This window comes from Mytilus californianus, unplaced genomic scaffold, assembly GCF_021869535.1.
Source record: "Mytilus californianus isolate M0D057914Y unplaced genomic scaffold, xbMytCali1.0.p SCAF_4, whole genome shotgun sequence".
Lineage (NCBI taxonomy): Eukaryota > Metazoa > Mollusca > Bivalvia > Mytilida > Mytilidae > Mytilus > Mytilus californianus.
In genome coordinates, this window is record NW_026262690.1 from 63085008 (window position 1) to 63099621 (window position 14614).

A 14614-nucleotide genomic window follows, 5' to 3' on the forward strand; every position below is an offset into this window, starting at 1 on the left:
TTCTTGTGGATATGCACATCTACATATTATGTCCTTATTATCTACAAAGTTTCATAAAATTCTGTAGTGTGGTTTCAGAGGAGTTGCGATGACAAACTGTTGCAGTAGAATATTTAGGCCAAAAATCCAAATTCTAAGTTCAAAGTAGCTTAACTCCTAGTAAAAAATTGAATCATAATTTCCTGTTGATATGCACATCTACATAGTATGTCCTTACTATCTACAAAGTTTCATGAAATTCTGTTGTGTAGTTTCAGAGGAGTTGTGATGACAAACTGTTGCAGTAGTATATTTAGGCCAAAATTCTAAGTTCAAAGGGGCATAATTCCCTGTAGAAAAATTACGTCATAATTTCCTGTCGATGTGCACACCTATATAGTGTTTCCTAATTAGCTACAAAGTTTTATCAAATTCCGTTGTGTGGATTCAGAGGAGTTGCAAAGACAAACTGTTGCAGTAGTATATTTGGGCCAAAAATCTAATTTCAACGAGTCGTTACTCCTAGAAAAAAAAGTTGAATCATAATTTCCTGTCGATATGCACATCTACATAGTATGTCCTTATTATCTACAAAGTTGTGTGGTTTCAGAGGAGTTGCGATGACAAGAACAGGACTGACGGACGTACTGACTGACGGTAGACAGACGGATGAGTCAAAAACATTATACCCTAATCTATGGTATAAATATCAAAAATGTTCCACCAGGGAACACAAAATGTTTTCAAAGCAAACATCTTTTATCACAAGACATACTCAATCTCAAAATGAGACATTTGGAAAGGTAAATTCATTTAGTGAATTTTTTAAAATAATTCACACTTGTTCACTCTATATTCCCTTTAAATTAACATGGTTATACTGAAATTTTTAAAATTGTAAAGAGAAACATCAAATTGAACCATGACCAATCACTATGAACAGTGGTTTGATGAACTTTTTTATTCATGCTTGTACAATGTATATCAACAACGATTTATGTATACAAATTTGTAATCAGCAAGTAATCATAATGATTGTAAACTAAAAGTATTCAAAAGGTAATCTTGATAACACCTGTTTTTGCATTGTAAATGGATGAATTGCAGTTACTTGTAATAAGAAAATGCATGATTACTGATTACATGTGATTACATTGCAAAATATGTAATAGATTACAGCTGATTACTGATTACAATTACCCAATGCCTGGTACTAACATAGATTTAGTTTTTACTACATTAAAACGTAACTAAATATCTATGGCTTAACAGTTATGAAAACATCTTGGTGATACTTATATTTTGGCATTGCACAAAAGCTATGCTATTTTTGTACTGTTTATGAAGTCTTTACACCAAATCCCTTTGATGTGTATCAATTGAAATTTAAGTCTGGGAAACATGACTTATTCATTTTATGGAATTGCTTTGAATTAATTTTGAGTTACTGATAGTACTCTCAGAGCAGTACATTGTGGCTTTTTTTTTATAATTAGTGCTGACATGATGAGTTAGGTCTTTACAGTTTGTTTTATTGTGCTGTCATACCCCTGTTCCAGATTAGGGCAGAGTGAGCCTGTATTTCAATGGTTGTTGTTGGCTGTCTACCTGGTTTTTTTTTTGTTGTTGTTATAAGCCTAATTCTAGCTGTTGGTCTTTTATAAATAAAAAAAATTATATTGATTTTCTTGTATAAATATATTTTTAAGTCCGTTATATCTCTATTTAAAAAAAAAAAATGATCCGTTTGATATGAAAATTCAGTACTGGTTAACAAATGTATAGTTTATGCCATAAATTTAGCAAATCAGAAATGAATATTGTTAATAAACTACAGCATTTGAAGACTTTTTGTAAGAAACAAAGCAAAAGACCTAGCTTCCATACATCATTTCCTTGCAATATGAACATAGTCCTTTCACTTTTAGAGAAGAACATGTGTCCAAGTCAGCTATCAGTCCAATAATGCATAAGGAGGAATTTTGATTAGGACCTCTCATTATTAACTTTTTATCTTTTACATCACTAATAATGTTTTCCAAATAATCAAATAAAAAACACATATTTCTATTTTTATTTGTCAACTATAGCATTATAAATAAAAGTTTTTTTTTTACATATCACAGTCTTAAAATGACATTACTAGTTGTATAGAAATTTAATATTTGGCAACTCTTTCTGCAATATCAATTTTCCTTGTAATATATTGTACTGCTCAGTAGCACAGTTTATGTCAAAGTTTATTGTAATTATTCTGAGAAACCACCTTATGTCAAAACTAAATTTCTTATACATAATGTATACAAAATTTAAGAAATTTCAGCTTGGTTTATCTAATTCAATGTCATCTATTCTTTCAGAATTTTCGAAGGACATAAACTCCAGAATAGTGACAGTTGTTATGTTTATAAATGATACCCAGTCCCTAGTTTCATAGAGTAATAATTAGATTTACCATAAGTTCTATGTAATTTACTATGTTTCATGTCCAAGATCTACGTTTTATTGATGTTATATCTTCTATAATGTATAGTCCATTTTATGACTTAGAAAGCAGGAAATAAATATCTAAAAATTCTAATGCAATTATTTTGTATCAATGATTCTGATTTTATGACAGTAAGCGTAAAATTTGTCTATCTCCCTGTCTGTAACTAAGGAAGCTGACATTTTGAATTCCGGAATGTAAGGACATGTAATTTTTCCAATAATATAAAGCAAAAAAACTCACATTTTGCACCTAGAAATCTTCTTTTTACAAAATTTTATTATTTTCTGAGGTATCCAAGAAGCAAGAAAATGCCCTGTGTTTATGTTTGATGCTGGAAGCAAATCCTATGACGTCACCTAGTTTAGGGGCCAAAGAAGATAACATCATTTCGCAGAATTTTCGTTTAATGAAAAGTTTACACTGAAATAATGACTAAAATTGAATTGTGTATTAATTTTGCATTAGAATAGGAATAACTGTATTGTATTTGAAGCTTTGCGGACATCCTTCGTTAGTTTTACGTTCGCAAATATCCGTTTACCTGTCTCCGATTCGTGTCGCCAGGTAAACTTAATTTGCGACAGTAAAACTACCAATGGACGTCCGCAAAGCTTCAAATACAATACAGTTATTTCTTAAATCAGGTGTTTATTTGATCAATTATCTTATGAAGACTTATCTGTGATTGTCTTTTTTGTACTATCTTAAAAGTGTTTGTCTTAAGGGTTGATGTGAGATCTTTGATTGTCTCTGCTGAAATTATATTGATTGAATTTTGCTTAACACTTAATACACAACTTTTCTAGACCTGGGGCAATGTAGAAGATAATATATTGGGGCAGACTATGTGTTGACCATAAGATCTCTTTTGTTTTTTTGTATTGCTCAGTTGCTGTCTCACTTATGTATACCCATCATCTTCTTCATGCATGATATCAAAGATATAAAGAGTAAAAAAGTAATCAATAAGACATAAACATAATTATACTCTTTTTGCTATCAAAAAATAAACATATCATACAAATAGCCATACCTGTTAACCTGTTCATTGTAATCAAAATGTATCTTTACCATACTAGGCTTTTGTGATTTTACCTCAATTGGGCTTTTATATAAACACATCTTTTTATACAAAAACAATGCACATGTTATTGAGTATGGTGTACAACTTTAATCTTTAATACTGGTTGGATTGGTAAAAATCAGTCCTAATATGTATTACTACTAATAAGAAATAGTTTTTGTACATATGGCAATTTATAAAAAAAAAAAAATTATGATTTGTAATTATTTTCAGAATGATCAAACAGGCTATAAAAGATTTTGCTAAAAGCTATTTAACTTAAGTTGTTATCTTGGAACAGTCCAGTTTTATAATTTTTACTTTTGCAAGGTTCGCAACTCCTGAACAGTTTAAGGCAAACATTATGAAATTATAGTTAGCTTTTTGCTAAAATAAAATTAAAAGGTAATCATTTGAAACAATCAACTCTACTGATTTCCTTTTTTTCTAGGTAAATTACAGGGGCTCTTCTCACAAAAAATCTTACGATAAAAATTGATCGTAAGTTATACTGAAATGTTCATGACTTACGAGAAGATTGTTGGTCAAATGAGTCTCTGTAACTCAAAATACTGAAGGTAAACCTCAACCCAAGATAAAGTCAAAATTGACTTGTTTTTAATGCTCCTAAGTTGTTTTGGGTCATAGAAAAAGATCTATGTCATGGCAAATTAAAGCTACCATCAAAAATAAATTGTTGTTGACAGTTAGATTACGTTGTGGCAAATTAAAGGTACCATCAGAAATAAATTGATGTTAACAGCATTTGCATTCAGGTGTCACAGGTCAAATTTATTCGTTCATTGTGTGTTAATTTACGTTTTTTGATTGAGTTAAGCCTTCCAATTGATATTTTATAGTGTGTTTTTCTATGTTGTGATGTTATACTACTGTTTCAGAAAAGGGAGAAGGTTTGGTACCATTAAAACGTTTAATCCCGCTGCAAATGTTTGCACCTGTCCTAAGTCAGGAATCTGATTACAGTAGTTGTCGTCTGTTTATGTAGTTCATACGTGTTTCTCGTTTCTCGTTTTTATATAGATTAGACCCTTGGTTTTTCCGTTTGAATGGTTTTACACTAGTAATTTTTTGGGGTCCTCTATAGCTTGCTGTTCGGTGTGAGCCAATGCTCCGTGTTGAAGGCCGTACCTTAACCTATAATGGTTTACTTTTATAAATTGTAACTTGGATGGAGAGTTGTCTCATTGGCACTCATACCACATCTTCCTATATCTAAATAGACCTACACTCAGGGCAGTTTTGACCTCTATGTATGGTTTGACTTATGTGTTCATATGTACATGTCTTTTTCTTGTAGTTTATTGTGTTGTTGGGTTACTGTCTCTTCTGTGTATATCTCAAATCTTTAAAAGGAAAAGCAGTATCAACATGTTCCCCTGAGATTTTTGGAGAAAGCTTTTAAAACAAATCCCCTTATTTGTGACATTTAAGATGAAGCAACAATAAATAAACCAGCAAAAATATATCCCCTCACAATTCTTTTTCACAACTACATAAAAACATAATAACAAAATAACCATAAACTAAATATCTTATTATAACAAAGCAGTAAAATAGGATATTTCATTTATACATAGATATATCATTCATGGAAGACATTTGATAATTTTTTACTATTCAGTAAAGTAATTCTTTATTACAGTGACTCTTGGTGTCAAACATCAAAATATTCAAGCAATTTACAAAAATTAACTGAAATTATTTCTGATTTCTTCAGATCAATCAGGTGATTTTCTTTTGTAATTGAAATATGTTACAAACATGTCTAATTATGGCATAATAAAGTGAAAAAGTAATGTATACCCTGACGTGTAAACAACCAATACCTGCTGCTTCCTATTCATAATGATGGCAAAAAAATCAATATTCGCCTATACTTTTCAAATTTAGTAAAGTCAAAGACGGTAAATTTCACATTTCCAAATGTAGAAAAATATACATCTTACTCAATATGCATTTCTTCCTTAATATACACAAAAATATTTAAAAGCACTTATATGCAATCAGACAAAACCTTTTTATTGGTAAAAAATATTAATTTTGAAAATATAACATTAGTTGACTTATGTAGCTCTCCTTCAAATGGTTGTGATTGATAAATTATATTAATAAATGCCAATGAATATTCATAATATTTAAGTACCTTAACAATATTCAAGAAAAACCCTTTCTAAAATTGAATCAAAAACAACTCAGACATTTATACTACTAAAAACAAGTCACCTAAAACCATCTACTAAAATTTCAAAAGTCTATGTCAAATTGTGGAAATATTTTTCTTTCTGTGTATTCATTTTCATGGTTTGTGAAATTATATTTGGTTCATATGGTTTTTGAGTTATGGTTTTAGGATTAACATATCCCAACTTAATGAAAAGAAGGTATTTTGTTTTGTACTAAATTATGTGGTTGGATGGAATCACAAAAATTGGCACCCTATGAGCAATGGTCCTTTCAATACACAAAAACAAAAATAAAACTGGTGTTTATGACTAGTAAATATACAACTATTGCACCATTTTTTTTCTGTACTTTCAATTGAACACTGAACTGTTAAATAATGTCTGCCATTTTTAATCATCCATATTTGTAAGATTCCCAGACTAAAAACTTGTCAACAAATTATACACACTGAAGCATTATCAATTAGCTAGTCTATGGTCTTTCTTTTGTAACTATGTTGTTTTAACTGGTTTATTAACATCTAGATGAAAAATAGTTTATGCATCAATAATAATATGATATTCACATAATTAAGCACCTGTAATCTGAATTCATTACCACAACCGTACAGGTCAATGTGCATTATTCATAAAGTGTTTTATAAGTTTGTCAATTCTTTTGGATCCTATTCCTGAGGACTGTAAGGCACATTGTATCACTGAGTTGTAATAAGAGTTACAATTGTATCTATTATTTTACTTCCTTTTGGACAGGTACACAAATCCATGTGTGGATTCTTAATCTTGTCTGTTAATAACTGATCTAACTCTGTCCGTAATTCTCTCACAAGTTCTGCAATCTGAAAATATCAGTACAAAAATGTAGTACAACTACAGAATATTTTAGTTTTGAAGTTTTGAGATCATTATATATGTTCAAAATTCATCGAGAATGGAAAAGTGTATTAAGTACTGTAAACCAATTAATTTTGGTGGAGCCACATATTTACCAAACTTTTTCCAGTAGAAAATACTGCAAAATATAAATTACTGCCAATATGTCAAGCATTTTCATTACTGTTCAGGTTAAAACAGATAAAAAGTTACAAATGAGTGATACCTGATGTGAGTTGGCAATAAATCTAATCCATCCATCATCTACAGATAGTACAAAGTTTCCTCTGTCTAAATCTACTGATAATCCTCCTCCAAATAACAACAGTGGATACACATTTACCATAGTACTGTCTCTAATGAATACCTAATATCACAAGTAATAATGAATGAAGTTTTCTGTTTATACATAAAATTATATTTAAATTTATTAATTTCTGAGGAAAAAGAAGGAAGCTGATTATATAGTTTGTCAAGTATTTATACATCCATGGCTTTCAAATTTTTGGATGTGAGCATTCCCCATGAAGGTATATCCAAAACATACATCCAATTCAGATTTTCTGATTATCAAACTCATCTTAATTTTGATGAGTGGTAGCCTCCATCCATATTTGAAGAAGATCTGATGAAAAAGGAAGGAGCTTTACTGGCAATAACATAGTAACAATGGAAGGACTCACAGACGAGTCAAAAACATATTTTGTTGGGTGGGGTATGATAAAATTATAAACAGATAAACAAATGAAATCTTGCAGACGAAGATCTGATCTGAAATTAATGATGAGAAAGCAAAATTTAAAATCAAATAAATAGTAATAAAACATAAATCACAAATAGGACTAATCTGAGTTATAAAATCTTGAAAAAAATAAAGTAAATTCAATGTAGTTTCCTTATTTCTTAAAAACAATTTGTTAGGAATGTCTAACTAAATTGAACAGCAACACACCTTTGATGTCTTGACCATTTCATGATATACTAAGTAAGGACTCTCATAGTATCTCACTTGAAAGTTGACTGATGAAGGATGAATATGTATCTGGAATAGTACAATAATATATTGCCTTAGAAAATCATACAGAAAAAACAGTTCATTAATATTCACAATGCAACAACATTTTATTATGTTTTAAACTATAAAAAAAAACTAAGTCTTTACTATATTATACTTAATGATTTTTTTTTAAACAAAGATTATGATTTATAGAGAGAAAAAAATCTGTCCGAAAAATATGTAATAAAAAGCTATAAATTTTCCTACACAAATGTATTTATAGAAATTATAGAAATTAACAACCTTGGGCTTGAGGCAAATGCTTGCTTTAAAACTGCAAGGAAACAGGTGTTAGACCATCAATTCAAGAAAATTATGGAAAAATGATTATTATAGCTTTAATCAAATACTTACAAAGCCATCAGACTTAGTCTTGAATCTCAGCTCCTCTGGCTTCGGAAATTTTGAAACAGCACCTTTAATGAAAATATTCTGATTTACTTATTTATGTTAGTTACAACATACATCTTATAATGCAACATGTTTCCAATGACTCTGATCACCAACTGTGGAATTTATGGCGGACATCATCCAATCAAAACTTGCATTATATGTCACATTGCATTAGAATCACAAATCATTAGGACACCACTATGTTTTGTTGTGACTACCTTCAGTCAGGAATATTATCAATTTTTACTGTGGTTTTTCTACTCTCCTCAAAGATTGTTATTGTCTCTTTGTCTTTTTTCATGCATATCAAATTTGTTCTGACATTAGATCTTTGGATAACTCAGCCAATCACAACTTGTCTACAATCAAACCTTTTTGAATGTTATGATAAAATATCTCATTTGAATACTGGGCAATACTGGGCAATATGATTTGTCAAGCTTATTTTTACACAAAATAGTAAAGACTTGTTCTAGTTTAATAGTATTATAGCTAAATATATACATTTTATACAGATAACCATTGAGAGTCATTCCTGAAGATTGAAAATTCAATTTCTTCCTTTTCTCAACTAATTCTATGTAGGCAGAATACAAGTTGTGCACATTTCACCTTGTTAATTTCCAAGCTTTGTTTCAATAATCCAATTTGAAACTTTGAAAAAATGCATTTTATTGCAGTGTTTAAGGTAGATTCATGGTATACCGCCATCTTGGATTGTACAATCACAGTACAAAATCGGTCTAGTTATTTGTCCAAATCTGCAAATTTGGAGACAGATTTGCAATTTAATGGTTAGACTGTTTATCTATATAAAGAAAACTTGGTGATTTATTGTATTATTCAAAATATTTAAACAAATATAATTTTTGTTTGTTTTTACAATCATTTTTTTCAAATGAAACATTTAAGGGGAGATAACTCTTTTAGTAAAAAAATTATACTGGACTTATAGGGAAATTTTTTATTTTTACTTGTAGCAAGAAAACAAATTCGGTGACACCATTTTTTATTTTTATTTTCTTAAAACATATAGTAAAACCTATCTTCTCACAATTTATTTCAAAATTCTATCTCATAGAATTTTTTTTATGCACACAAAAGTCGGATTATTGTTATGTAAACAAATCTGTGTTATAATCTGAATAATTATTTATTAATTAGTGATGTACATAAAAATTTGCTAAAACTTAGTAAACATTTTTAGTAATGACCAAAAAATGTTAAAAAGTAATTTTCCTTACATATAATTGTTAATTCAGCTTAATATTAGTTATATTTGTTAAAAAAAACAAATAAAATTCTTCGACTTTAAGTTAATGTATTGCATTTGTGATTAATCCTATTTACAATTCATGCCAGTATTTCATATTACCCAGTATTGCCCGGTATTACCCGGTAAAACCCAGTAAAACCCAGGTTTTCCCAGTATTTCCCACTGGGCTGGGCAATACTCATAAAACCCGGGTTTTTGCCAACACTGAATTACAGTCAATCATGTATACAAAGATCACCCAACTGGCAAGAGAAAACTGACCTCAAAGAGAGGTGAACTTTGAATTGGATTCAAAATGTATAGGTTTTACTACAACAGAACAAGAAGAATGAACCATCACAAGACAGGTTTTTGGCTTAATATCAGGTTTGACTGTAGATCTATTGAAATCTTCATATTCTTTTGAAACACTTTAAAATGATATGTTACTATTTACCTGCACTACTCTGATTAAATTTGGACTGAGGTGTCATGACTTGTACAACATTGGGGTAAAGAGCTCCTACCAGGATAGCTGAAATTAGCTTCAGGTTCTTTAAGTTGATGTTAGCCTGTTGATATATATAGACAATGGTTAGTGTTACAGACATTACTGTAATTATAATGTCAGAGATATATTCTTTCAATATACCAATTTCATGTAGTGGATCTTTGCTATGACTGACCTCTGTATTGCACCAGTTGGCCTCCAGTGTCATATATTTTCTGTTGTGATGAAAAAAAAATTTAAATCCATTCCCATGTTCAATTACAGAATTGTACACTACTTCTGGTTTAAATGTTAAGAAAAAGAAAGTAGAAACTTTTCTAATCCGAATAGAGGGTAATAAAACAGTCATTGTAATTCTGTAAACTATCGTTAAATGTTAAAAAGAGAATACAGCTTACATTTTTTGGATATCATTTACACTAGAATTTTATAATTTATCAGTGGTAAAAGACTACCAGTAACAATTCTTTAAACAATTCCAAACAGATAGATGTGTTCATTTTATTGAAGGGGGTAGGGTTGAGATCTCGATAACATAGCACAAGGCGGGTGTCTCCTCCTATATGAAGGTATACACAAACGTGCCGCTGGAATGGGTCCTTTTTTTGATACTCCAAATATATCAATGGATTGCAATTTCACCAAGGAAAAAACTCAATAGGTCAGTAATTTTCATCTTTCGATTAGAATTTTTTTTGAAGTCGCTGTTTTATTGTATTTAATCAAATTAAGATGTCAAACGTTTAACCTAGCCACATGCCTATGAATCTGTCCAAAGACAGGAGCCTCTTCAGTGGTTTTATCTTGTTTTTGTTGTCATCTGGAGAATTGAGTATTGAGTGTTGATGATAGATCTTTGAAAGTCTTTGTTAAATTTGTTTACAAGTTTTGAAGATTAGAAGCAAGCATCACCTGTCTACTGTTGAAGATTGTATGTTGACCACTAGAGGTCTTTCATTTTTTTATGTCATTGGGTAGTTGTCTTATTCATATATACCCCAGATCTCCTTTTTATTATATACAATTAATGTATTGAATACCTGCAAAAGATTTATTAGCTAATAAAAGTTCAAGAAATGAAGTCTTATCTATGTCATACCTCTTCCCCTGTAAGTTCTATAACACCATCAGAACCATATCTAGCAGCTCGTTCTACATCTCTGAATGTTATTCCTTCTCTTACAAATCCAATATCTGATAACAGTTCTACAAATTGTTGTTTCAAGCTAACCAACATCTGATAAAAGAAATATGTTAGACTTGATCATATCTGTACAGATAATTCCTTACTCTATTCCACCTCAAAAAAAGTCAAAAAAAACAATAATAATATCATCTTGAGACATAAGTACGGGGTACCTGAAAATCTTGTAAAATTTCACAAATGAAGTTATAAAACTACTGGTATTTACTGTTCTTTCAAAAAAGTGTATTCTTGAAAAAATTGATAGAGAAAAATAAAAAAAAAAAAAATGCATTATATCTCTGAGACATTTAAATTTAAACTTAATGATATCCTCAGCATAGAGCCACCAAGATGACAATCACATTTATACTTTATACAACAATAAAAACATACATTTCACATCACATTATATTTATATCAATAAAAAAATGCATTCATTATTAAATACCTGTAAAGATTTCTGTGAAAGGAAATTTTCTTGACAAAATAAGTAAGCTTCTCTGCCACCTTGTTTCTTTGCACTAAGCCAGCCCTACAACATGATACATTATCAAATTAAATAAAACCCTAAAAGACACATATTAACAGAAGTCAACATCACACAACCTCCAGTAAAGCATTTTTGAACATATTTATTATACAAGAAATTGTTAAGACTATGCATCAATGTACATAATATTTTGTTTGATTATAGGTTTTTTTTGTGAAGTCGGTGTTGAAGCATTCTGTTGTAAGGCCACGCCAAATTAATACCTCGTTCGTCGGATCCCCTGGTGTTGTGAAAAGTCGATGAGAAAAAAGTACTTTTTTTTAAAAACCCGCATCCGTCTCCAAATTTATGTAACCAAAATTTTTAATCAGATGTGTGTTTGAAAGTAACGCCATACAGACACCGAAATTGACATAAAAAAACGATATAGATCTAACATTCACAACATTATTTATTATGGACAAATATAATATGATGTATATTCTAAACATAAGATATAAGTGCAATATTTGTAGTTACAGTAGTAACGCAGGCAACAACCTTACTACCAAACACAGCAGTGGAATGTGATTTTGACAATTCTTTTACCAATATGTTTGAAGTGCTTCGTGCAAGACCATAAAGCACCAACGCCTCCGAATTGAAAGATTTGATGACAATATAACATACATGAAAATAAAAGATAATTCCAAAGATGACGGTACATGCATTGAAATGGCACCGCAATGATACTACATATATTATATTTTTTACTTTTCTTTATCTTTTATAATAAAAGTTTTTTTCCCTTGAAACTTTCATTTGGTATTTGCTTGTATCATTACAAAGTTATAAAGCATGGAATTTGACAAGAAAGTGTTTGTGGTAATTGAATATAACACATCAATCCAACTTTACAATTTACAAAATCTTCTAAAAATAAGAATTTGTATGACTATGATTGTCAATGAGACAAATCTCCACCAGAGAACACATTTGTTGACAGAGGTTTGCAACCAGTAAAGTTCACGGTATGGCCTTCAACACAGAGCAATATCCCCATATACACAAAGATTTGATTGCTATTAAATTCTTCTTTCCCCCAAGGGTGACTGGGGAATAGAAATATGGTCACCATAGGTCTTCTTCGAACTGGCAGTAAAATCCTCTTTAGAGTGGGGCGTTCATTTGGCTGTGCAGGATGTACAAGTTGGCAGCCACGTCCGGTCAGAATGGGGACGTTAAATCTGATGCCTGGTGTAGGGGAGAGTGCCAAGCTCTTTGCACGTTAAGAACCCTTGCAACAACTGTTTGAGTGGTCCATAGGTGGCCTGTTGCAAGGCTGAATATCTGTCCCTGTTCAATGTACCTTATTTTCCTGTGGCGGTCCAAATGTGTCCGACCTTCATCCTGGACGGCCTCTGTTACAGGCCCTACACATTGTATTTATTGTAAATTTGTTCTCGTCCTGAACATGCATGAAATATTTGCCACTGGATGTTAAGCAACCAACAATCAATCGATCCTATTAAATTCTTCAGGAAAGCAATGACTAAGTGAAATGTATTGAAATGTGCCTTTTGTTTAATTAGTATTTAGCATCTGGTGTGATGCATTTAAATATGCAGTAGTATAAATTGGTGTAGTTTTTGAAGGACATTCCTTTATAAATTTTCATCTTCTTGTATACACAAATATGTATGGTTGTATATAAAAGCTTTATACATGCATATATTCTTTGCATACGTTTATTTGAAATGACATACCATTCTATATGTGCCTGTCCCAAGTCAGGAGCCTGTAGTTCACTGGCTGTCGTTGGTTCATGTCTGTTAAATTTGTTTTTTCGTAAATTGTTTTGTTATGAATTAGGCCATTAGTTTTCTCAATTGAATTGTATCATATTTTTCATGTCAGGACCTTTTATAGCTGACTATACAGTATGGTTTTTTTTCATTGTTGGAAGGCTGTACGGTTGCATATACCCATTTCATTTGAACTGGTGGATAGTTGTTTCATTGGCATCCATACCACATCTCCTTATTTTTATCAATTATAACTGACATCAAACATGGATGTCTGCCTATTCAATGCTGTTGTACATTTGCATGTTCAGCTGGATCTTTATTTGAGCAGACTACACGAAGTTGTAGGTTTTGCTACTAGTTAACCATTTTTGTACTTGAAATGTTGTGAAAAGATTCAACAGGGTGTCTGAGAACAAATTAAGAAGCAAAGTAGGGTAATATAAGAAAAATCAAACTTCGAAAAAAAAAAACAAATAAAAAAACAAATGAAAGTGCGATAATACCCTATGAGTTCAGATTTTAAACAAAGTGTACAGATCCAAATATTTAGGACTTCCTAGACAAGAATATCTTTAAAATATCTTTCATATGTTTTATTAGGTATTTGGACTCAGTTCTGCTGTATATCAAAGTCTACTTTAATTGATGGCTCAATTTACAATGCTTTTCCGCTAAACCCGTTACCTGATAGCCATTTAGCATGGTCAAATGGTCAGAATTTCCTGTAGCAAACTCCAGCTTCTTTTGGGTTGCTTCAAATTTCTTTCCAAATGGTGAAACCTTCAACGTTATATAAAGGAAGAATATAGATATGCATTTTAATGTTGCCTTTTTAATAACTTTCAATTTGAGTAGATATATTATAACAATGGGATTTTTAGATGGAAGATGAGACACTATTTCATTAAACATCAAAATATTAAGAAAAAGGAGACACTCTTCAAGAAAGATTAAAAGAAACAATGGATAATTATCTAAAAACTGAAGAAAAAAAAAATCATATCTGGCCCCAAAATGTACAATTTTTTTTTTTTAAAAAGGGTCCCTAGTGAAGACAAGAAGCAAATAAACTGTTAACACAGAGATATGTCTCGCCATTTTATAATTTTGATAATGCAAATGTTGAAATTAAAATAGCAATACTTTAACATGTAAGTTTTGCAAATATTCAAAGTCAATGAACCATGACTGAAGGTATGTGGCTAAAATATCTCCATGGAAATGAGATGTGCCAATGCTAATACAAGGGCATTCCAAATACCATTGACTTATCATAAGTCGTTCCTTTTAAACAAACCTAAACACAAACAAACATCAACTTGTAA

General features: G+C 30.6%; 1 protein-coding gene across 1 annotated transcript in view; it reads right to left on the bottom strand.

Moving 5' to 3' along the window:
• Window positions 1-2039: 2039 nt before the first annotated feature.
• The window catches only part of LOC127698600 (putative ATP-dependent RNA helicase DHX57), a 39670-nt gene continuing 27095 nt past the window's right edge, over window positions 2040-14614 (bottom strand). The window contains exons 20-27 of the mRNA XM_052202131.1: window positions 13974-14069; window positions 11461-11544; window positions 10926-11063; window positions 9773-9887; window positions 8022-8083; window positions 7563-7652; window positions 6837-6977; window positions 2040-6576 (exon numbers count right to left, since the gene is read on the bottom strand). Coding sequence (XP_052058091.1) covers window positions 6433-6576; window positions 6837-6977; window positions 7563-7652; window positions 8022-8083; window positions 9773-9887; window positions 10926-11063; window positions 11461-11544; window positions 13974-14069 — 870 coding nt within the window. The 3' untranslated portion in view covers window positions 2040-6432. The remainder of the gene's footprint in view (window positions 6577-6836; window positions 6978-7562; window positions 7653-8021; window positions 8084-9772; window positions 9888-10925; window positions 11064-11460; window positions 11545-13973; window positions 14070-14614) is intronic.